Source organism: Saimiri boliviensis, chromosome 11 (genome assembly GCF_048565385.1).
Source record: "Saimiri boliviensis isolate mSaiBol1 chromosome 11, mSaiBol1.pri, whole genome shotgun sequence".
Taxonomy (NCBI): Eukaryota; Metazoa; Chordata; class Mammalia; order Primates; family Cebidae; genus Saimiri; species Saimiri boliviensis.
In genome coordinates this window covers 17534136-17556844 of record NC_133459.1, presented here as the reverse complement: position 1 = coordinate 17556844, position 22709 = coordinate 17534136, and the positions used below count along the sequence as shown (strand labels likewise).

At 46.4% G+C, this 22709-nt stretch overlaps 1 protein-coding gene across 6 annotated transcripts in view; it reads left to right on the top strand.

Annotated features, from left to right (window-relative positions):
* Positions 1–22709, top strand: part of UBR4 (ubiquitin protein ligase E3 component n-recognin 4) — a 141478-nt gene that overhangs the window by 109047 nt on the left and 9722 nt on the right. For all 6 annotated transcript variants that reach the window (XM_003934946.4, XM_074380168.1, XM_039473494.2 and 3 more), the window contains 18 exons: positions 160–301; positions 675–756; positions 1108–1281; positions 3439–3560; positions 4397–4594; positions 5255–5335; positions 7908–7995; positions 8524–8651; positions 10247–10354; positions 10905–11024; positions 11777–11967; positions 12426–12599; positions 12993–13092; positions 16823–17041; positions 17850–17963; positions 18935–19077; positions 19483–19608; positions 21068–21262. In XM_003934946.4, coding sequence (XP_003934995.2) covers positions 160–301; positions 675–756; positions 1108–1281; positions 3439–3560; positions 4397–4594; positions 5255–5335; positions 7908–7995; positions 8524–8651; positions 10247–10354; positions 10905–11024; positions 11777–11967; positions 12426–12599; positions 12993–13092; positions 16823–17041; positions 17850–17963; positions 18935–19077; positions 19483–19608; positions 21068–21262 — 2505 coding nt within the window. The remainder of the gene's footprint in view (positions 1–159; positions 302–674; positions 757–1107; positions 1282–3438; positions 3561–4396; positions 4595–5254; positions 5336–7907; positions 7996–8523; positions 8652–10246; positions 10355–10904; positions 11025–11776; positions 11968–12425; positions 12600–12992; positions 13093–16822; positions 17042–17849; positions 17964–18934; positions 19078–19482; positions 19609–21067; positions 21263–22709) is intronic.

The following is a 22709-nucleotide window of genomic DNA, read 5'->3' as shown; positions in this document are numbered from 1 at the left end:
GGAATTGGAGCTTTCTGGGATGTTCTTCCTTCACCCTCTAGGAAGCGGGAGAGACAGACAGCAGAAGATAGGAAAGATTGGGAGGAGAAAGGGGAGCCTCAGAGCCATTCAAAGTGTTAGAGTTCTTGACTAGTAGTGCCCTGTCCCTCTTGGTGGCAGTTACCTGGACGAGCTGAGCATAGCTGGGGAGTGTGCAGCCGAGTACCTGGCTCTCTACCAGAAGCTGATCACTTCTGCGCACTGGAAAGTCTACTTGGCAGCTCGGGGAGTCCTACCCTATGTGGGCAACCTCATCACTAAGGTATCCGACCCTGTTGCCCAGGAGAGCCCCTTCCCTAATCCTCCTTTCATTGCACTTTGATGTAAACTCTACCATGTTGTTTTGTTTGTTTTTGTGGAGAAGAAATACTTGTTGAAAGTATTTGGAAATATTTTTGTGACTTTATTATACTTATAATATGGCTATAGCAATCTCTTGGGAGCATTTCGACTGTTCTCAGTTTTTAAGCAATCCTTCACTAGCACTGCAACTGTTGTTGGCCTCCTGGAAAGGAGTTGTGCAAGGGTTCGAGGAAGAAGGTGTGACTACTGAGTGGTTGGTACTGCCAGCTCCTGGGATGGTGGTGGAGGTAACTGATATCCTTGGCAGTGACTGCACTTGTCATTCTGTTTAGGAAATAGCCCGTCTGCTGGCCCTGGAGGAGGCTACCCTGAGCACCGATCTGCAGCAGGGCTATGCCCTTAAAAGTCTCACAGGTAAAGAGAACCACCTGGACCTTCCTCTAGGGCATCCTGAATCTGTTGTAGGGACAACCCTTAGTTCCTTGAGTGCTGAGGTTGACTCTCTCTCTCTCTCTCTCTCTCTCTCTCTCTCATACCAACCTTAATGCAGATTTAAGCTCTGCATTTTTTTTTCTGTATTGATATGTTTGTGATTTTGAGACCGTGTTTGCTATTGACTGCTTCTGCTCGTTGAACACCTGCTCTGTGCTGTGCACAAAAATAGATTTTCCCTGCTTTTTGAGCTGCTCATTATCTTTTGAAGACACAGAACTTCCTTATATTCTCATCCAGAGCTCTCACAGCAACATTTTCCCATCTCCACAGGCCTTCTCTCCTCCTTTGTTGAGGTGGAATCCATCAAAAGACATTTTAAAAGTCGCTTGGTGGGTACCGTGCTGAATGGATATCTGTGCTTGCGAAAACTGGTGGTGCAGAGGACCAAGCTGATTGATGAGACACAGGATATGCTGCTGGAGATGCTGGAGGACATGACCACAGGTAGCACTGCCCAGTGGCCTGGGGCCTGAGGCACACCGTCCCTTATGGGGCTGGCTAGGTGCATTTGACACATTTCCCTCAGTTCCGCAGAGCCAGAGGAGGTGGGCAAACATCTCCCTGCATTCAAGAGAGACCCATTTCTCAACAAAGTGTTGGCTCTTGGGATTTTCAGTACTAGAGCTGGGCTCAGTCACTTTGGACTTTTCATGTTGAGCTTAACGAGCAGTACAAGGTCAAAGGCTCTCTGATTTATGTCTTTTATCAGCCTGGAAAGTTCTCAGCCATTGTCTCTTTAATCCCCTCTGCTGCGTTCTCTTTCTTTTCCTTGTGAAACTCCATTTTCACTGTCATCCATGTCTCTCCATCTCTCTTTCATGGTGTTTATCTCATTGTATATTTATGCTGCATTTTTGACAGTTTCTTCAATTCATTTTTTCTTCACTATGTATAAATGTTTACCCATTGAGTTCTTGTAGTTCTAGGTTTTATGGTCTCTTTTTTAAGATTCACGTTTCCCTCTCTTATATGATCTATAAGCATATTAAACATTTGTTTCCGATAATTCTAAAATTTGAGCTACTTATAGGCCTGATTCTGCAGTTTGTTATTTTGGCTCTTGCTCATGGCATCTTAAAGTCTTGTTATATTTTCTGAGTTTTGACTGTGATCTCCTATTTTTTAGCTTTATCTGTGGAAATTCTTTAGGACTGGACCAAAGATGTGTTTCTCCAGAGAAGATAAATAACTGCTTCTGTGAGGCAGCTCAGGGCACTGCTGTCCCAGTTCTGAACCTCGGGTTTTTCAGACCTCCTAGGTAGTGAGAGGTTAGATCTGCAAACCCCTATGAGGAGACAGCTCATTATGAGTTTTCAGAGGAGATTTTCTTCCCTGTTACTTGATGCTAAAGTTTAAGGAAAGACCATTTCCTCAGTTACTTGATTGGGGGAAAGGTATAGTTGCACCCCCTTGGTGCAGAGATCTTTGGGGTACCAGTTTTGTGTTTGTGGGGCATGGGGTGGGGGATTCCTGCTAGACTCTTAGACTCAGTGGATTCGGGTCTTTATCCACCTCTCGAATCTGGTCAGGGCATGGAAACCAAAGCTCAATGCAGAAAGTGACTGGTGTTTTGCTTATCTCTGTGGCTTCCCAATTTCTCTTAGTTTTTGACTTTTGGCTGTTCTGTGGTAGTGTGGCAGTTCAGTGATAAATTTTTATTCAACACATTAAATTGTTTTTGGATGGTGGGGAGAGAGGAGCAGGTCAGGGAACCTTGTTTGCTTTGTTGCCCAAAATGGAAGTCTTTCTGATGCCATTTTCATCATACCATTTTGACCTAGTTTGTGACTTTGTCACAAAAGGGGACCTTTACCTTTTTTTTTTTTTTTTTTTTGCTGCAGACCCACCCAGGAATATGACAGTGTGACTTTGCTTTGTTTTTTTTGGAGACAAAGTCTAACTCTGTCACCCAGGCTGGAATACCGTGGTACCATCTTGGCTCACTGTAACCTCTGCCTTCTGGGCTCAAGCCATCCTACCATCTCAGCTTCCCAAGTAGCTGGGACTATAGGCGTGTGCCACCATGCCCAGCTAACTTTGTGTTTTTTGTAGAGATAGTGTTTCACCACATTCCTAGGCTGGTCTCGAACTTGTGAGCTCGAAGTGCTGGAATGGGACCTTTTTAAAGATCATATTTTCTCACCTTCACGTTACTTTAAGTTGTCTTTTTTGCTTATAGAGGACATTCTACCTAATCTTTTAGAATGAAGCCAAAAACTGTAACTTCCATATGATTTGACTGGAACAAAGAATTATTTGACATTTTTTGAGTGCCTGTTTTGGGCAAGGAGATGCTAGTTAAATAAGGCACAGCCCCTCTCCTTGAGGAGGTTATATCCTGAGAGAGAGCAAGACATGTACACAGCCAGTCATGATGCAGTGCACTGACTTGGGTGTTACGGGTTTCAAACTGAATGTGGTCTGAGGATAAAATCAATCAGCATAATATTTCCAATTTGAACTATTGATATTGCCATGTAGGGCGTTTAAAGACTTACCAGGCAGAAATAATGTGTCAGTGATGGTACTTCAACTAGGAGTCTCATTTCATTTTGTATGGGTGAGGATCCTTCCTAACTTGGCCACTTTGATTTCTGGCAGGTACAGAATCAGAAACCAAGGCCTTCATGGCTGTGTGCATTGAGACAGCCAAGCGCTACAACCTGGATGACTACCGGACCCCGGTGTTCATCTTCGAGAGACTCTGCAGCATCATATATCCTGTAAGCAGTGTGGTGCTTCCCATGGCTCTCGCATATCAGCACAGGCCACTTGGCCATGAAACCTCTTGGTGATTCATTCAAGTTCCGGTGCATTGTACCAGCGGTGGGCCACTTAGCGGTTAAAGAAGATCCACCACCATAAAAGAGAAGCAACCTCAGAATTTTTATCTTGCTCACAATGGGACATTTAATGGCCTTCCTTGGTCTTAGTTTCCTGGATTCAAGTAAAGAATCATGTTTTTTTAAAAACTAGGTTTAACCTCCATTACCAAAATCCCATTGCATATCAATCCAGCATGCTGTGGAGAGGCAGCATTGAGCTACAATATAAAGTTATTCTCTTCCTTCTTTCTCTGCCCTGTATTTTATGCACACATGCAGCATGTGTTTTTCTCCCTAGACTGAGCTGTGTAGAAGCACAGTAAGATCCAGAGGATCCTTCCTGCTGTTGAGGAAGGATGAACACTAGTATCGTCAGCTAGTCAGCTAGCAATGAGAACTCATTGTGGATGTGCCTGAGTGTCATGTCCCATAGAGAGCCCTTTCCTTGACTTCAGTGTCATCAGTGACAAAGTCTTGGTTAGCATCACATGAGACTAGCAGTAGGAGGAAGGAATGTCCCTCCTTGCACCCCTTCCCCCATTTCATTAACACATCTCTCATGTGTCACTTCTTGTCTCCTTGTATTGTTGGGCTTTGTCTCCTAATCTGCCCTGGGGGTTCAGAAGAGATGCAGTCTTTTTCAGTGTTTGGGGGACTTGCTGAATGTCATGTGTTTTCCTCAAGTGTCCCCCCTCTGCCATCCCTTCTGATGTACCCTTCCCTTTGTCCTCCAGGAGGAGAATGAAGTCACTGAGTTCTTTGTGACCCTGGAGAAGGATCCCCAACAAGAAGACTTCTTACAGGGCAGGATGCCCGGGAACCCGTATAGCAGCAATGAGCCAGGCATTGGGCCACTGATGAGGGATATAAAGAACAAGATTTGCCAGGACTGTGATTTGGTGGCCCTCCTGGAAGATGACAGTGGCATGGAGGTAATGAGTGTAGGACAGTGGTGCCCACGTTTAAGAGCAGGTGCTGGGACCAAATGCTCGTAGCTGATTAACCTGGGGCAGGTGGCATTCAGTTTATTGCTCTATAAATTAGGTTTGATGATTTGCACCTTTCTACCTCACCTAGTGCTAAGGTTAATAACCTGTAAAGGGCTCTGCCCAGGGCCTGGCAGGAAGTAAGCATATTGTTGGTGGCTGTTCGTTGTAGTAGTGGTGGTAGGTGTTTATTATTGCTGCATCTGGCAGAGACTTCTCGGTGAGTCTAAGTTACCTGAGCCCCCTAAATACTGGTATTTTACCCCTTTCGTAGGTTTATGGCCCTGTGTCAGTTACCTTCTGGCAGACCCTTGAGGGTCTGGCATTTTTACACAGTGAAAAGCCTTTTCTGGTTCTGAGCCTGCAGGAGAAGGCCCCCAGCGGGTGTGTCTAAGCTGCAGCCCCTGAAATTGTGCACAAAATTCCGTGTGTTTTGCACACATGTGCTTTTTTTTTTTTTTTTTTTTAAACAATGGGAGAGTTGATAGGTCCATGACATACAAAAATGATGAATTATGAACCATTGCCATAAGGTGCCCTTTGCTCTTGGATTTTACTTGCCTTACAATTATTTAGAATAACAGCTTCACCTGCTTTTCTGTTCAGCTTCTAGTGAACAATAAAATCATTAGTTTGGACCTTCCTGTGGCTGAAGTTTACAAAAAAGTCTGGTGTACCACGAATGAGGTATGTGCCTGCTTTTTTGCTTAGAGATGTGGTTTCCCTTTTCTGACTTACGCTATGCAGACTTGTACCAGCAGGAGCCGTTGTTCATCATCACTTACCCTGCTTGTAGCAGCTCTCTTAGGCTTTACTTCTCCTATTTGGGGTTGTGTGAAGAAAACCAGTCATTCTGTTTTCCTCTGGAGGCATCTGACTAATGAAGGTTGAAGAGCCTCAGGAAAGCAAAAGCATTTTGCTGGGCTGTGAAAGTTGTCTAACCCCAAGGACTGGAAGCCAGGGAGTGTCGAAGGAAGCTCTGTGTTGGGAAATGCTTGCTGTCTTGTTCCCTTCAATATGGACACCTTTCGGCTGAGATTGGTTCTCAGCTTTTATGGGCTTGCTCACTTAATAGAACATTTTTCCAGTAGCTGTGTCAAGAAGTATCATTGCTGTTTTACTAGTTGGGGAATTGAGGCTCAAACAGGCAGTTGTTCTTGAGGAGGGGGAAAGGGAAATGAAGGAATTCCAGCGCTCTGTACCTTTTGACCATCACGAGTGATACTGTTTGCCCACTTGTGAAAGTATTAGATGGTCCCCTTCACCTTTCCCTCCTTTCTTAGTCTCTCTCTGTTCCTTCCCTTCCTCTCTTCCTCTTTCTTTTTCTTCCCCTCCATTTCTGTCTCTTCAGGCCATTTCTTCCCTTCTCTTGTTTCTATTGGGAGGAGAGGTCTTTAGTACATGTATCAGATAAGTAACTTAATTACAGCAAACTAGTAGCAAGGACGCACAGCAAACTTTTCTATACTTGGTCCCAAACGCTTCTGTAGAGTTTGAGAAACTAAATTGGCAGTTTACTGTTTGTACATTTTGGCCTTTAGTTTTTTACATATTTCCGCCTCTCTCCTTTCTTTTCTCCCACTGGGCTAGGAATCCTGGTCACTGTTTACTGTTGGTCTGCTGCCAGTTGGGTCGATGTTGCACTGTTGGCCAAGGGACAGGCAAAGAACTGTACCAGTCAGTACCTCTTGTCACAGACATTTCAGCATCGAAACAGAACGATACTGATTTCATCCCTGATGCACATAAAAAATTAAGACCAAGCTTCTGTGGGCAGTCTTGTAAATGGTGGTAGTGAACCCAAAGAATGCACGAGGGTATCTGCCTTGAATGGTAAAGCAAGATAGACATTGAGAATCATTTGCCCCTCACATTGATGTGCTTAATCTAGTTAGAAGGTTTTCTGGCAAAGTCCAGAGTTTGTCATAGCTTTTGTTCTGGGACTTCAGCTTTCCTTTTCTACTTTGTCCTCTGTTTCCCTGATAAGCAACCTACCTTTTTAGCTGCTGACTAGAACCTGCTCTGTGTTGTGTCTGTGGTGGTTCTCTCTCTGGGGAATTCTCACTGGGCTTCCGTAGCTGGAAACACTTCTACAACTGGCCTTTCTGGAGGGTTGTCTTCCTCCAGGGTTTCCTGTTCTGAAGCTAAGCCTATACTTGGAGGCAGACTGCTTAAATTAGTGAGCTACCAAATCCCCCACTGGATTTCATTGAGGGTCACTTTGAGCTCCAATTTCTAATCTGCAAAATGAGAATAATAATATTATATGCGCTCAGTGCCAGACATATAGTGAACTTTTCTGATCCTCCAATTTAGTGAAGTTGCTGTAATTTTGTCATTTATAAAAGCCTTGATCCTATCATTCCTCAGATTATGGGTTTAGCTTAAAGAATTGTGGATGAACCCCCTCCTTGTATAGTTATATAAAGACCTCTGAATCTATATAGGCAAAGATTGATCTACTCTCTTTTGCTGTATTGTGGAGACTTGAGTCAAAGCTCTTTGATTTAAATGGCCTTGCTTGTCCTGGGCTGGTAGTTCCTATTGATGGGAGAGAGTTTCTACTCTTGAGGAAGGTCCAGGCTTGGAATTAGATCTCTGCTTATAGCTTGGTAACCTTGAAATGATAACCACCTATGTGGTTCTGAGCTCTCACAGGCCACAAGCTTTGGGATCATTCTCTTTACTATTAGTTTAGCGTCTCAGTTAATGCTGGAATTTCCCTCAAGACAACAGAGCATCACCTCTTGCATTAGGAACTGGTGTCACTGCCATTGTGTTAGAGATGGTAGAGATATATCCAGCCTGTGGAGCTACCTATTGTGAGAGCCCAGCTATTTTACCATGTCCCCTTAAGGGTCACTTCTCCCTCCTGTCCTGTTCATTTCAAAGGGTCTTATACAAGCTGTGTAACCTTGTATAAAAGGATAATCTAAAGTACTTAATTAGCATAGGACCTGACAGAGTAAAACATTCAATCAATATTAAATAATTACATAGAGTTGTAATGAAATTGAAGGAGATAGTGTCTTTAAAATGTTTCATGCCGTGTCTAGCTTATAGTAGACACTAAATAAAACTAGCATTCTTTCCCCTAAGTGAATTGCTGTGCAGTTGGATTCTAGATGTTGTGAATGAGACCTTGTAGAAAAATAGAGGCTCTCCACATTGCTGTAGCTTTAAGCAAGACCAAGTATGGAGTTCTTTGCATTTGTGTGGGCTTGTTTTTAAGTACCTTTCTCCAACTTTCTCTGCCCAGGGAGAGCCCATGAGGATTGTTTACCGTATGCGGGGGCTGCTGGGCGATGCTACAGAGGAGTTCATTGAGTCCCTGGACTCTACCACAGGTAGATCATAGACAGTGCTGCACATTGGATTTGAGTTTCGGGACTAAAGAGCAGCTCATGTCCCAGGACATTGGGGTATTCTCAGTAGGTTCTGTCTTGTACCTCTGCATTGGAGTTGTGGGGAGATTGTTTCTTCAATTGAGGAAAAATAGAGATGTCTATGGCATGATGCAGATACCACTGAGGAGTCCAAAAAAAAAAAAAAAAAAAAAAAACCACCAAACTTTTAGAGGAAAATGCAATTAACAATAAACTTGAATTCAGATTCATTTTTAACTTTCTCTTCCCCCCAACCCCCTTGATGATACAAGTACTCATACTTTGACATTTCAGTAAGTAATTTTAATTGACTTGAAACTTAAAAAAAAGCTTCTACTGAGGGTGGAATAGTTTCATATCATCCATCATTGACCCCTTTTATTGGCTGTGTCTTTACTGGAGCTATGGAAGAGGGCTGTCTTATTCTGGCCTAGTTTATTCCCATCTTCACCTTCCCCTCCATTTCTGCTGGCTTCCCTTCTCCCTTAGATGAAGAAGAAGATGAAGAAGAAGTATACAAAATGGCTGGTGTGATGGCTCAGTGTGGGGGCCTGGAATGCATGCTTAACAGACTCGCCGGGATCAGAGATTTCAAGCAGGGACGCCACCTTCTAACGGTGAGTTGGGGTCAGCAAGGTATGGGGCCAGCCTTTCTGCATTGGGAGAGAGCCCTGTGAAAAGAAGCTATGGCCACTGTGTCATTTTACCCTAGAGGGCAGCATGGTGCCATGGAGCAGTGCAAGTTGGTGAAGGCAGTTAGGAACCCTCTACATTCTTGGGCACCTCTCTTCCGTCCTGCTGGCCCACTTTCCTTCTCCAGTACTTCCTTAGCTAGTAGTCAGGAGCCCTCTACATTCTCAGACACCCCTCTTCCGTCCTGCTGGCCTACTTCCCTTCTCCAGTACCTCTTTGGTTATCTGTAGAGCCAGCATCTGATTGTCTTTCCCCAAATAACTGCACTTGTTTTTTGTTTTCTTCTTTTTTTTTTTTTTTTTTTTTTTGAGACGGAGTTTCGCTCTTGTTACCCAGGCTGGAGTGTAATGGCGCGATCCCGGCTCACTACAACCTCCGCCTCCTGGGTTCAGGCAATTCTCCTGCCTCAGCCTCCTGAGTAGCTGGGATTACAGGAACGCGCCACCATGCCCAGCTGATTTTTTTTGTATTTTTAGTAGAGACGGGGTTTCACTATGTTGACCAGGATGGTCTCGATCTCTTGACCTCGTGATCCACCCGCCTCGGCCTCCCAAAGTGCTGGGATTATAGGCGTGAGCCACCGCGCCCGGCAACTGCACTTGTTTTAACCATTATTATTATTGTTATTTTTTAAATGGGTTTTATAATGTAACTCATTTCTTGCATTGTAGGGTTTTGTTTGGGTATTTATATGACTAATCTCCTTAGTAAGGATTAGAGCATTCCAGAGAGGCACCACAAATATTATACTATTATTTTCACTAGCCCCCACTCCCCCAGGGTTTATGAGAATGTATGTATATTTTTTATTATTATTACTATTATTATTGTGCCTTTTCTTTTTTGGAGATGGAGTTTTGATCTTGTCGCCCAGGCTGGAGTGCAATGGTGCGATCTCGGCCCACCTCAACCTCCACCTCCTAGGTTCAAGCAATTCTCCTGCCTCAGCCTCCTGAGTAGCTGGGATTACAGCCATGCACCACCAAGCTTGGCTGATTTTGTATTTTTAGTAGAGATGGGGTTTCTCCATGTTGGTCAGGCTGGTCTTGAACTCCCAACCTCAGGTGATCCACCTGCCTTGGCCTCCCAGAGTGCTGGGATTATAGATGTGAGCCACTGTGCCCGACCTGTGCCTTTGTTTTAAATGACCTATGTGGTTCTGAGTTCTCACAGGCCACAAGCTTTGGGATCATTCTCTTTACTATTAGTTTAGCGTCTCAGTTAATGCTGGGATTTCCTTCAAGACAACAGAGCATCACCTCTTGCGTTTGGAACTGGTATCACTGCCATTGTGTTAGAGATGGTAGAGCTATATCCAGCCTGTGGAGCTACCTATGTGAGAGCCCAGCTATCTTACCATGTCCCCTTAAGGGTCACTTCTCCCTCCTGTCCTCTTCATTTCAAAGGAACCCCTGCTGATGGTTAAGGACAGACTCTGCTTAGACATCCCTTTCCTACTGGTCCTTGCATCTTACACTCTCATGTGGTCTCATGGGTTTTGACTGGCTTTTCTTGTCAGGTGCTACTGAAATTGTTCAGTTACTGCGTGAAGGTGAAAGTCAACCGGCAGCAACTGGTCAAACTGGAAATGAACACCTTGAATGTCATGCTGGGGACTCTAAACTTGGTAAAGAGCATGGGCTGCAAATGATGAAGAGTAAGCCTTGGAAGTCTGGGTGCGGGGAAGACATTTCAGTTCTGGGCTTAGATGAAATGGACTCATGGCTTCTTCAAGCCCTTCATCTCTCTGGCTGACTGGTGCAGAGGCTTAGATCATTCAGCTCCCCTTCTCCTCTGGTTGCCCTTCACCCCCTGCCCATCCCCATGCTGCTGCCATGGCACCCAAGAGTTTCCTCATTCCTTTCCGGAGTTCAAATCAGAGATGAGAGGAAGGCAGTCCCCTAAACAGTCTAGACTACACACCAATGGGAAAGAAGTCCCCCTCTCCTTGAGGCAGCCAAGAAAGAGATCTGGAACTTCACGTTTTCCCTGTCATCAAAAGCTCTCACACTTGTCTCCCTCTCAGAACATGCATATACACACACATACATACACATAGTCATACACACACGGTCTCTGGGAAGTAAGGCCATGAGGGGATCCTTGAGAGCAAATGCTATCAGCGGTGAGTGGCTGTGGTCTTATTCTGAGAGTGACTGGGTCTCCTTCTCCTACAGGCCCTTGTAGCTGAACAAGAAAGCAAGGACAGTGGGGGCGCAGCTGTGGCTGAGCAGGTGCTTAGCATCATGGAGATCATTCTTGATGAGTCCAATGCTGAGCCCCTGAGTGAGGACAAGGTGAGTGGGGCCTGGCCCCTCCATCTGCAGGCACTGAGAGCCTGCACGGTCCCATTGCCAACAACAGGCCTGCGTCTGGCTTAGCCCACCTGAGAATGACGGAGCCTGCTTAAGCATTGGAATGTCAAGACTCATCTAATGGTGACATAATTGTATTGAAACCTGAAATCTTTGGATTCAGAGCAAGCAAGATTGCTAAGGATAGTCTTTTACTCGAAAGCTGCTCATTAATGGAATCCTGGCATGTCCCAGTTGATAGGCAGGGGCTTTAGTCCAATCTTTCGTTTCATAGTTCAGGAATTGAACAGTGCACTTCATTTCCTGGACTTGGCATTTCCTCAACTATGGTATATAGTTGGTTACTGGTGGAAATCAGGCCTAGAACCCAGGTCTCCAACTCCCAGAATTTCTCTCCACCTGTAATTTTCTCCATTCTTACTGGCACTAATGATTTGGCTAGAGCTATGACTAAATGAATGTCCAGCAGCCTGCATTCTGCTACAGGAAAGGAAGATTGTATTAGTATATTTTGACTACCTGAGACTAGTAACAGGACTGTCACAGGAGTTTAGAAACCACGTTCTCAAGTGAAACGCACACTGTTCGTTATTCCCCAGAAGTGTGGAAACACAGTTCTTCTAAGGCTACTCCTGGTGACTCTGATGGAAGTGGTGACCTTTGGGGCTCAGATGTGGGCTGCAGCCACAGTCCTGGCTACATTCATGGGACTTCCACCCTCTTTTCTGTTGCAGGGCAACCTCCTCCTGACAGGTGACAAGGATCAACTCGTGATGCTCTTGGACCAGATCAACAGCACCTTCGTCCGCTCCAACCCCAGCGTGCTCCAGGGCCTACTTCGCATCATCCCGTACCTTTCCTTTGGAGAGGTGGAGAAAATGCAGATCTTGGTGGAGCGATTCAAACCATACTGCAACTTTGATAAGTATGTTACTTGGGTTTCATCTAGTGAAATGAGAGTCCCTACAAAAACCCCGAACTAGGTCTGTGAGATGAGGAAGAATCACCTGAATTTCTATTAGATTTTTGTGGCCTCGTTCTGGCTTTTAAGGAGTTCAGTCTAGTTGGGGAGTAAATAGTTAAAATATGCTGTATTGGAGTAGCAATTGGCTAGGCAGAGAAGGCAAAGTGTGGTGAGGTGGGAGGAATATGACGAGATGGAGTCACGTGTGCAGAAGTGTGAGTGCAAGAGAAAGCTGTGAGTGTGGGAGACATAGCAGGTAACAGAGAGAGTGGCAGGAGCCAGGGCAGAAGGATCTTTGTGTCACATTAAGGAATTTAGTCTTGATATTCTATAGGCTGTTGACAATTCTTAGCCAAGAGAGTGAATGACTGGGTTTTGCCCCACCTTTTGCACCCTCAGACTCTGCTCTTTCCTTCTAGGTATGATGAAGATCACAGTGGCGATGATAAAGTCTTCCTGGACTGCTTCTGTAAAATAGCTGCTGGCATCAAGAACAACAGCAATGGGCACCAGCTGAAGGATCTGATTCTCCAGAAGGGGATCACCCAGAATGCGCTTGACTACATGAAAAAGCACATCCCTAGCGCCAAGAAGTATGAAGCCCTCCCACAGAGGGGCTGCTTTGTCTCCCCTTTGCCCTTTCCTTTTCCTTCTCCGTCAGCATCTTGGCGTAAAGCTTCACATGTGCGCCTCCCTCCTTGGGACCTCTCAACCCTTTCTGGAAACTGTATGGGTGACCATCCAACCACTGCAGAGCCCTTTGGGGCTTATGGGAAAAGGATGACAACTTTTTGGTTTCTACTTAGAATACTCACTTCTATCTGGCTTTTCAGCTGAGCTGGGTGGTTCTATGTGATTCTTCATGACACTCAGAGAGGGTCACGTTTAAACAGGCACTGCGGCTTTAAACAAGCCAGCGTCAACAACTGGTTTCTAGGTAGCCTTTGCTTCCCTGGCCTGCCAATAAGCTTTCATTTGCTTTGCAGCTTGGATGCCGACATCTGGAAAAAGTTTTTGTCTCGCCCAGCCTTGCCGTTTATCCTGAGGCTGCTTCGGGGCCTGGCCATCCAGCACCCTGCCACCCAGGTGGGTAGCCAGGATAAGTAGTGTGAGGGTGCAGGGGTATAAGTATAACCATGCTAATTCCCACTGAGACATAACTTACCCTAATATATAAGACTCCTAGAGTGGAAGTGAGCCTCAGAGGTCATCGACTTCGTCTCTCTGTGTGCTGAGAGAAGTCAGTTGTATTTGTGATTCCCCCATTCAACTTCTTTAAGTGGGGCCTCATTGTCTCATGGGTCAGCTGTGCAGCTGTTGAACTGTGAGGGTTTGGCTGACCAGTGAGTAAAACACTTGGGTGTCGGGCCACAGTCACTGGGACACTTAGATTATCATCACCTCTGTTTTCTCTCTGCCTCAAGCAGCTGAACACTTTGTTCTTAGGGAGGCCCATCCATTCTACTCTGCAGCTCATTTCTGATTTCTCCCCATGGGGCTGAGCGGTAACCCCTCACAAATCCAGTCCTATCTGGCCCTGGATAGATGGCCAGTGCTGGGGTTTTTTTGTTGTTGTTTTTTTGATCGAAGTTTTAATTTGCAGATTGTTATAGATTCACATGCAGTTGAAATCGTATGGATCCTTTTCCCACTGTACCCCAGGGGTAACATCATGTGGAACCTGAGCACACGCCACGACCAGAATATAGACATCAGTGCTGTCAGGATGCAGGCAGTTGCCTCTGCACAAGGGCCCTCTCGGCCTTTTCCAGCCACATACACCTTCCCCTGCTCCCCTGCCACAGCCTCTGGCACTCACCAATCTGTTCTCCATTTCTGTAATTTTGTCATTTCAAGAATGTTGTATAAATGTAGTTGTACGGCATGTAACCTTTTGGGATTGTCTTTTTTCTTTTTCTCAGCATGATTTTCTGGAGTTTCATCCAGGTTCATTCACCCACTAAAGGATACCTGGATTGTTGCCAGTTTTGGCTGTTACTTACAAAGCTGCCATGAACACTTGTGTGCAGGTTTTTGTGTGAATATAAGTTTTCGTTTCTCTGGGATAAATGCCCAAGAGTGCAGTTGCTGGGTTGTGTAGTAGTTGCATATTTAGTTTATTAGAAGCTGCCAAACTGACTGATCCAGTTTCTCTGTGTCTTTGCCAGCATTTGGTGACTGTTAGTTTTTGCTGTTCTGGTAGATGTGCAGGGGTCCCTTGTCGTTTGTGTTTTCCTAGTTGAACTTCTTTTCATGTGCCTTGTGTATCTTCTTCAGTGAAATGTTTGTTTATGTCTTTTACCCGTTTTCTAACTGGATTGATTGTTTTTTAATGTTGAGTTTTGAGCGTCCTCAGCATTGGGTTTTTTCTGTTTGTAGTGTTCTATTGAAAATAGTTCCACTGTCTCCTTTCGTAATCTGTTCTGGTAACTCATTTCAAAACCTTGGCAACTCGAATATAGTAAAGTTTCTTTACTGTGTCTCACTGAAATCCCTTTTCTAAACTTTTGCTCAAGTCAGTGGAGTCATAATTAGTATATATTTCTGGAGATTCCTTTTCCTACATAGGAATTTTCACATATGTTCTTTTCCCTATTCTTGTAACATCTCTATTTTGTATATGGATAAATCAAGGAACACAGTTGTGATGTGGCCAAAGGAAACACAATGAGTTTGGAACCCAAAGTCAGCTGATTTCTAGGCTTTTTTTTTTTTTTTTTTGAGATGGAGTTTCACTCCTGTTGCCCAGGCTGGAGTGCAGTGGCACAATCTTGGCTCATTGCAACCTCTGCCTCCCAGTTCAAGCAATTCTCCTGTCTCAGCCTCCCAAATAGTTGGAACTACAGGTGCCTACCACCATACCTGGCCATTTTTTTGTATTTTTAGTAGAAACTGGGTTTCATCATGTTGGCCAAGCTGGTCTCGAACCCCTGACCTCAGGTGATCCTCAAGCCTTGGCTTCCCAAAGTGCTGGGATTACAGGCATGAGTCACCATGCCTGGCCTTCCAGGCTTATTCTTAGTTACCAAATTGAATTAGTTTATTTAGAATAAGGCTTTATCTACTTAGATACTTGGTATTTACGCTATGGCCATTCATTTTTCTTTCAACACATATTTATTGAGTACCTGTTGTGTACCTGGTCCTGTGCTAGGCTAAGGAGACAGTCACTGTCTGTGCCTTTTGGGAGCTTACTGTCTGGTGGAAGATAGAGCTTTTGTTTATTACTAAACAGCGAGATAGATACAGTGTGGAAGGGCCTAAGGAAAGAAGAGGGCATGTTTAGTAGTGGGCATGGCACCTGCAAAGGCTCAGGGGCCAAAGAGAGCTTAAAGCCTTTCAAAAATTGAAAGCAGCTGCAGTGGGAGGTGAGACATGGCACGAGCTGCCGATGAAGACCTGAGCAGGGGCAAGGCATGTTCTTTCTCCCAGAAGAGGAGTGTGAGTTTTCTCCTGAGGGCAGTGCCCCAGCCGTATTATGGAGAGTGAATTGAAGGGAGTTGAGGTTGGAGGCAGGAAAAGAACAGGCTTTTATTGTAATCAAGGTGAGAGAAATGATGGCCTGAACTAGTTCATGGATAGATTGAACAGAGATTGAGCTGGGAGGAAGAATAAATGGGATTTGGAGGAGCAAAGAAGCTGGATGAATCAAGAGCCCTGCTCAGTTGCTAGACTGGGTAATGAGGTGAATGGTGGTGCCACTGAGACAGAGAAGATCGGAGGTTTGTGAGTAAGGTGGAGGAGAGTTCATTAGACTATACTATGAACATATGGTTTGTCCTATTAATTACTAGAAGGTAAGTTAAATGAGGGCAGTCTTTTTCCCCAGCACTGAAATCACACATGTGCAAGGATGCACACACAGTAAACAGCCAGAATGTTGAGTTTGGGGTACCTGTGGAAAAGCTCAGAGTTAAAATATGGGCTCAGCACTTTGGAGCATGAGACATGAGAGAATACATAATTTTGCTGAGACAAAGATTGGAAGCGGACTTGCTATGAGAACAGATTTATGAGCTACTGAGTGATGTGCTGGCTTTATTGTTTTCAGCTTGTCTCATATGTAATAATTGCTATCAGGTCACTTGTGACAGGGTGGTGAGGATTTCAGGGATGTGGTGATATTTCTCAGTGAGCTCACCTGGAGAGCTTTTTCCAGCTACACCTGCCTTTAGCCTTCTGATGTTCTCCACCCCTGTTGATTGCGTGGTGCTGTATGTAGTGACTTCCAGCTTTTTCAGGCACAGAGGTTTCTTGTTAGTATCTTTTTTTGTTTGTTTAAGTTTTTAATCTCCATACCTGTTTGTCGTCATTGTACTTCTAGTATCCCTAGGCTGAGGAAACTGTGCTCCTAGGTTTGGTGGACCCGGGAGCTCCTAGGTGGAGAACTTAGGGCAGGCCTTTATGAGAACGTCCAGTGCCTGCTCTGGCTGGTGAGTTAATCACTCAGGACTCATCAGGTGCTGCCGCTTCTCTTACCTGAATAAGTATCTTTTCCTGGCCCCTTTCCACGTCCCTTGTGATGGATGCTTTGCATGTTATCTAATTTTGGATCCTCACAGCAACCCTGGCATTATCCCCATTTTATAGATGGAAATACTGAGCTTAGAGCATAGCAACTGGTCAGAGGCAGTGGCAGAGTCAAACCCTCTTCCATCTGTCTTTGTCTCTCAAAGTGTAGAATCAAAGGACGTCATTGCAGCTGAGCAAGTGACATGAGGTGATGCACACTGGTTGAGTTTCTAAACCTTTAAGCTCCCGGAAAGGTTTGTCTACATAATTGGAGTTATGTGTCTCTCTGGTCTCTTATTGGCAGGTTCTGATTGGAACTGACTCCATCCCAAACCTGCATAAGCTGGAGCAGGTGTCCAGTGATGAGGGCATTGGGACCCTGGCAGAGAACCTGCTGGAAGCCCTGCGGGAACACCCTGATGTAAACAAGAAGATTGACGCGGCCCGCAGGGAGACCCGGGCGGAGAAGAAGCGCATGGCCATGGCAATGAGGCAGAAGGCTCTGGGCACCCTGGGCATGACGGTAAAGCCACCTCCCCGAGTCCCCATGTTTCTGCCCACACTGTTGAGGAGGAGGTGGCCATGGGACAGCCCTGAAGTTGGCCATGGAGCAGGAGAAGGCTGGACAGAGGAGGAGGAAGGGACTAGGTATGGTAGGCCCTCTCAGAGGTGGGACCACTATTGTTCAATCATACAGGTGCAACTCAGGGTAAGTGACTTACGAAGTTTACCGAAACAGTAAACCGGTGATCATAGCCATTGTTTATTGAGGACTTATTTAAGCCCTGAAGTAGTTCTAGGAGGTTGATACTGTTATACCCATTTTGCAGGTGAAGTAACTGAAACTTAGAGGTGAAGTAAATAGGCCAAGGCACATAATTAATGAGTGGTTGCCACAAAGAGCTCTGCTCTTTTAACTGTCCCACCTTGGAGGAAGCAGTCCTGCAAGCTCCTTCTCCATACCACAGACTTGAGTGTCAGCAGTTCAAAACTCACGTGGGAGCAGTGAATGAATCATAGTGCAACAGCCCTTGGAAGCTGAGACTTGACATTGCTGGCACAAAGAAAGGGGGCTTTTCTGATGGCAGGTGGCACCTTGCCAGGGCTCCAGGTGGATGATTTCCTTTGCTTCAATGGTTCCTGTAGGAAGAGAGAATAGTAGAAGGGCCTGGGTCTTTATCCTCATTAGAAGCCAGCTAAAGGGCTTTCCTCTCATGCAGCTATCCTTTTAGTGGAGGTAGGAGGTTAGCCCTGTTCCTGAGCATCCCCAGGCCAGGATGGGAGAGAGTGTGTGGAAATCCCCCTGACACGCCACCGGGATTCCCCTACAGACAAATGAAAAGGGCCAGGTCGTAACCAAGACGGCACTCCTGAAGCAGATGGAAGAGCTGATCGAGGAACCCGGCCTCACGTGCTGCATCTGCAGGGAGGGATACAAGTTCCAGGTACAGCTGCTGGGCCTGTGGTCGGTCCTGAGGGCCCAGCCTGGCCCCTTGTTCTAGGTAGCATCCCCTTCCTCCAGGCCATTTTGTTCTTAGCGAGGCAGGTTCAAGGCTTGCATCTTAGGAGGTTGACAAAAGGACTAGCTGTCCTGTTTAAAGGCAGGACGGCAAACTCATCCGAACTTTAGACTTCATTATCCTTATCATCGTCATGACAAATGCCGCTCATCGGATTCTTCCTGTATGTGAGGCTCATGCTCAGAGCTTTGTGTAAACTGGGTAATTTTATTTAAACCTGTGAAAAGTCCCAACTTGTGGTTAAGCAAACAAAGGTCACATGGCAGAGCCAGAGGCTTCTCAGACTCCAGACCTGGGCTTTTGAAAACACACCATGCTGCTTCCATTCAGGGTAACTGGGGAGAATCAGGACTTTCTTGGCTCATCCAAACAAGATTCCACCTGAAAGGAGCAGAGCAGCCAGTGACCTGCTGGCTCCCCTGAAGGCTCCAAGGTAGCCTCTTCTCTCCAGCTTGAACTTACTGCTCAGAACTCAGGCTGTGCAAGGGCAGGTGCCTGGGCCACAGGCCTCATTCGTCCTGCATAAGGCAGGCTTCTCAGAGCTGCCTGGCACATTTTGAAAAGCAAGTGAATATCAAGGAGGTACTTCTGCATTTTCAGACAGATGAAGCACAGAGTAAAGAAAGATGGCCTGGGCTTGCTAGCGGGTCTGCCTCTACATCTGTACCACGTCCCCTTCTGGTTGCTCCCATAATCCTCGTTTCACTAGGGCTGCGCCAGCCAAGTGCTTCACCCACAGACTGAGGGGCAGGCCTCACCTGCTCTTCTGAACTTCCCTAGTGAGAGCAGCCTGAACCCTAAGGCATTGCCCAAGAAGGGAGACAGTTCCCCTCTGTGCTGCTTCCCTGGACCTGACTTGGAGTTTCCCCTCCTCTCTCCTCATGCTGTCTTTGCAGCCCACGAAGGTCCTGGGCATTTATACCTTCACGAAGCGGGTAGCCTTGGAGGAGATGGAGAATAAGCCCCGGAAACAGCAGGGCTACAGCACCGTGTCCCACTTCAACATCGTGCACTACGACTGCCACCTGGCTGCCGTCAGGTAGGCCCTGGCTGTTGCAGGGTGGCTCCTTCAGTAGGCCTGCCTGTGGGCCTGGAGCAGGTGGGACTGCCAACCTCGTGGTTTTAAATCTGCTGCTTAGTCTCTGGGGGGTGGGGCGTTCTGCCTGACACCATATAGGTCCCCAAGCAGTTATTTGAATGATGGGAAAATATACTTTGGCTCTCCCCAAGGTTGGGGAGAGCAGCCTTGCTTGCCTGGGTTAGCAAAGCCAGCACGTACCACATCAAGACTACAAATAGCGAATTCTCTTTGTCGGGTCAGGAGCCTGGGCTGACTGACTTGTTAGCGTTGGCACGCCCCTACCCCCACCCCTGCCCCCGCCCAGGTGCCTGGTTGCCACCTTAATTCCAGCAGTCGCTTGTCCCTGCTCTCCTCCCCATCCAGGTTGGCTCGAGGCCGGGAAGAGTGGGAAAGTGCCGCCCTTCAGAATGCCAACACCAAGTGCAATGGGCTCCTTCCGGTCTGGGGGCCTCACGTCCCCGAATCAGCTTTTGCCACTTGCTTGGCAAGGTGAGTGTTGAGTATTTTCCATGGTGGGAAGGAGGAGATTTGCAGGGGGTGGGACAAGACCTGCTATCAGCCCAATCCCTTGGTGACATCATTTCCTGTTACATTCCTGGGAGTCCATGTCTGTCTGCTTACTGACTGGGGAGCTGTCCAGAGCAGACAGAGTTGGGGATGGAAGCTTATTCAGGGGATGACCTGACATGGCCCACCATAGGGTGAAAGGAACAAGCACCCTTAGCGTCCATGGCACCATGTGAAATTTCTGGTTCTTCACTACTCCTTTATTGATCTTATGGTGTAAAATGTGGGACCCTGACTTGGTCCTTGAGGCCAGAATTTCTTAGAGTTCACTTCTATAGTGGTGGCTCTGAGGTTTAAATAATGAAAGTGGCTTAGTGGCAGCGGGAATGGTGGGCTCCTTGGAAGGCCTCCCTGGTCCTTTAGGACCCACATTAGAATAGCTAAAGCATCTGTGAGGTCCTCATGTTTTGCTGATGCCATGTGGAGTGGTTCCCCACCCCAAGTCCTGTTTTAAAGCTCTGGGATAAAAAGGTGTCTGTCATAAAACAGGCAGCTGGCAGTGATAAAGGGCAGCATATTGAAATGCGTAGCATCTATTCTTTTTTTTTTTTTTTTTTTGGAGACAGAGTTTTGCTCTTGTCACCCGGGCTGGAGTGCAATGGCATGATCTCGGCTCACTGCAGCCTCCGCCTCCCAGGTTAAAACAATTGTTCTGCCTCAGCCTCCTGAGTAGCTGGGATTTACAGGTGCCTGCCACCACATCTAGCTAAGTTTTATATTTTTAGTAGAGATGGGGTTTTGCCGTGTTGGCCAGGCTGGTCTCAAACTCCTGACCTCAGGTGATCCGCCTGCCTCCGCCTCCCAAAGTGCTGGGATTACAGGTGTGAGCCACCAGGCCCGGTCAGGCATATATTCTTATACACATTGTAGAGATGAGATGCAGAGAGTTTGAGCAACTTGCTCGAGGTTGTCCAGTTAATAAGAGGCACAGCCCAGATAGACGGGATTGTGTATTGACATAAGAGGAAAAAAAAACAAAAAAAACCCTATTTGGAGATTGAAGAGCTCATTCTTATGGACAGATCACTTTGTCAGTCAGAATGGATGAGTTCTACATTTCTTCCTCCAAAATGTGCTTCAGATGCAGCCACAGTATGTGCTACAACATTGGTCTATTAAGAAATGGGCCCCCCAAAGTGGTGGGCTCTCATCAAAACTTGGAGAGTGTCACAATAGATCAGTGCAGAAATGAAAATGTCCTATGGTCTTGACGTCCTGCCGGCCCCAGCCTTGGCCTCAGCTCTTCCTTTTATTCTTATCTCCATTTGCAAACCTTTGCAGCCATCAGGCCCGGGAGTACTGGAAGGAGGTTCTATCTCCCAAACTGGGTTTTCACCAGGAACTCACTTCCAAGTCATTGTTTGTTCTGCTTCCCCTCTAGACACAACACTTACCTCCAGGAATGTACAGGCCAGCGGGAGCCCACGTACCAGCTCAACATCCATGACATCAAACTGCTCTTCCTGCGGTTCGCCATGGAGCAGTCGTTCAGCGCAGACACCGGCGGGGGCGGCCGAGAGAGCAACATCCACCTGATCCCCTACATCATTCACACTGTGCTTTATGTCCTGAACACGTCAGTACCCTGTGTCCCAGGGGTGGCATCTGGCAGGCCCACCCTGCGTCCCTCTGCCCAAGATCCTTCAGCCTTTTCATAGCCTCTGTGCTAATTCCAGAGCAAGTGTCTGGCGTAAGGCACCTTTTTTGCCAAGGTGGGGATGCTCATCTGCATTGTTTCAGGGCGACACAGAAAAAGCAATAAGGGGAACTTAACCCAAGGCCACATCCTTGGACCGACCTTCAGCTCACAGAGGAGCAGGAAATGGGAAAAGCCAGGCCACTAAAGTCTCTACTTCGATGCAGCTGCTACTTACTTTCCAGACTGTTCTCTTGAATGTGGGGAGGCCACAGTTTGGAGCTGTAACCACATCATTAGTCAAGGTCATATGGGTTGTTACAGGTAAAGGTTTCCCATCAAGGGGATGCAGCAGAACTAAGGACCCAGTTCATAAATGGAAAACTGGATTTGTTATCCCTGTTTTCTCTACAGTGAGTAATGCTTCTGGCAAGTGTGAAGGGAAAGGGAATGTTTGAGATTATCTGGGAAAGACAACCGACAAGGAAGGCAGCCAGGAAAAAAAAGAGATTGGTAGTTTTAGCTGGGCACGGTGGCTCACGCCTGTAATCCCAGCACTTTGGGAGGCTGAGGCGGGTGGATCACGAGGTCAAGAGATCAAGACCATCCTGGTCAACTTGGTGAAACCCCGTCTCTACTAAAAATACAAAAAATTAGCTGGGCGTGGTGGCTCATGCCTGTAATCCCAGCTACTCAGGAGGCTGAGGCAGGAGAATTGCCTGAACCCAGGAGGCGGAGGTTGCGGTGAGCCGAGATTGTGCCATTGCACTCCAGCCTGGGTAACAAGAGTGGAACTCCGTCTCAAAAAAAAAAAAAAAAAAAAAAAAGAGATTGGTAGTTTTATCCATATGCACATTATAGGACAGTCAGGTTGGTACCTGAAAGTGTGATTTTAAAGAAGCACTTAGGCCAGGCACGGTGGGTCACCTGTATCCTCCCAGCACTTTGGGAGGCCAAGGTAGGAGGATTGCTTGAGCCCAGCCTAGGCATCATAGTAAGACTGTCTTATTTTTTTTTTTTAAATTGTTTTTTAATTAGCCAGGTGGGGTGGCACACACATGTAGTCCCAGCTGCTCAGGAGGCTGAGGTAAGAGATGGCTTGAGCCCAGGAGGTTGTGGCTGCAGTGGGTGGTGATCGCACCGCTGCCCTCCAGCCAAGCCAATAGCAAGACCAGGTCTCAAAGAGAAAAAAAAGTTAGGAGATTGCCTGTCCTTTAGTTCTTCCATTTAATTCACTGTTTCATACTTGTAGGCCCCATCTCCTAGCAAGAGGCTTACGGTTCCCTGTTGAAAGGTTGTATACAGCTCACCCTGGGTGGCTACAGCACAGTTTAGGCAACAGGACAATCCGTCTCTTGTCTTTTCTGTTTTTTCTCTTCAACAATGT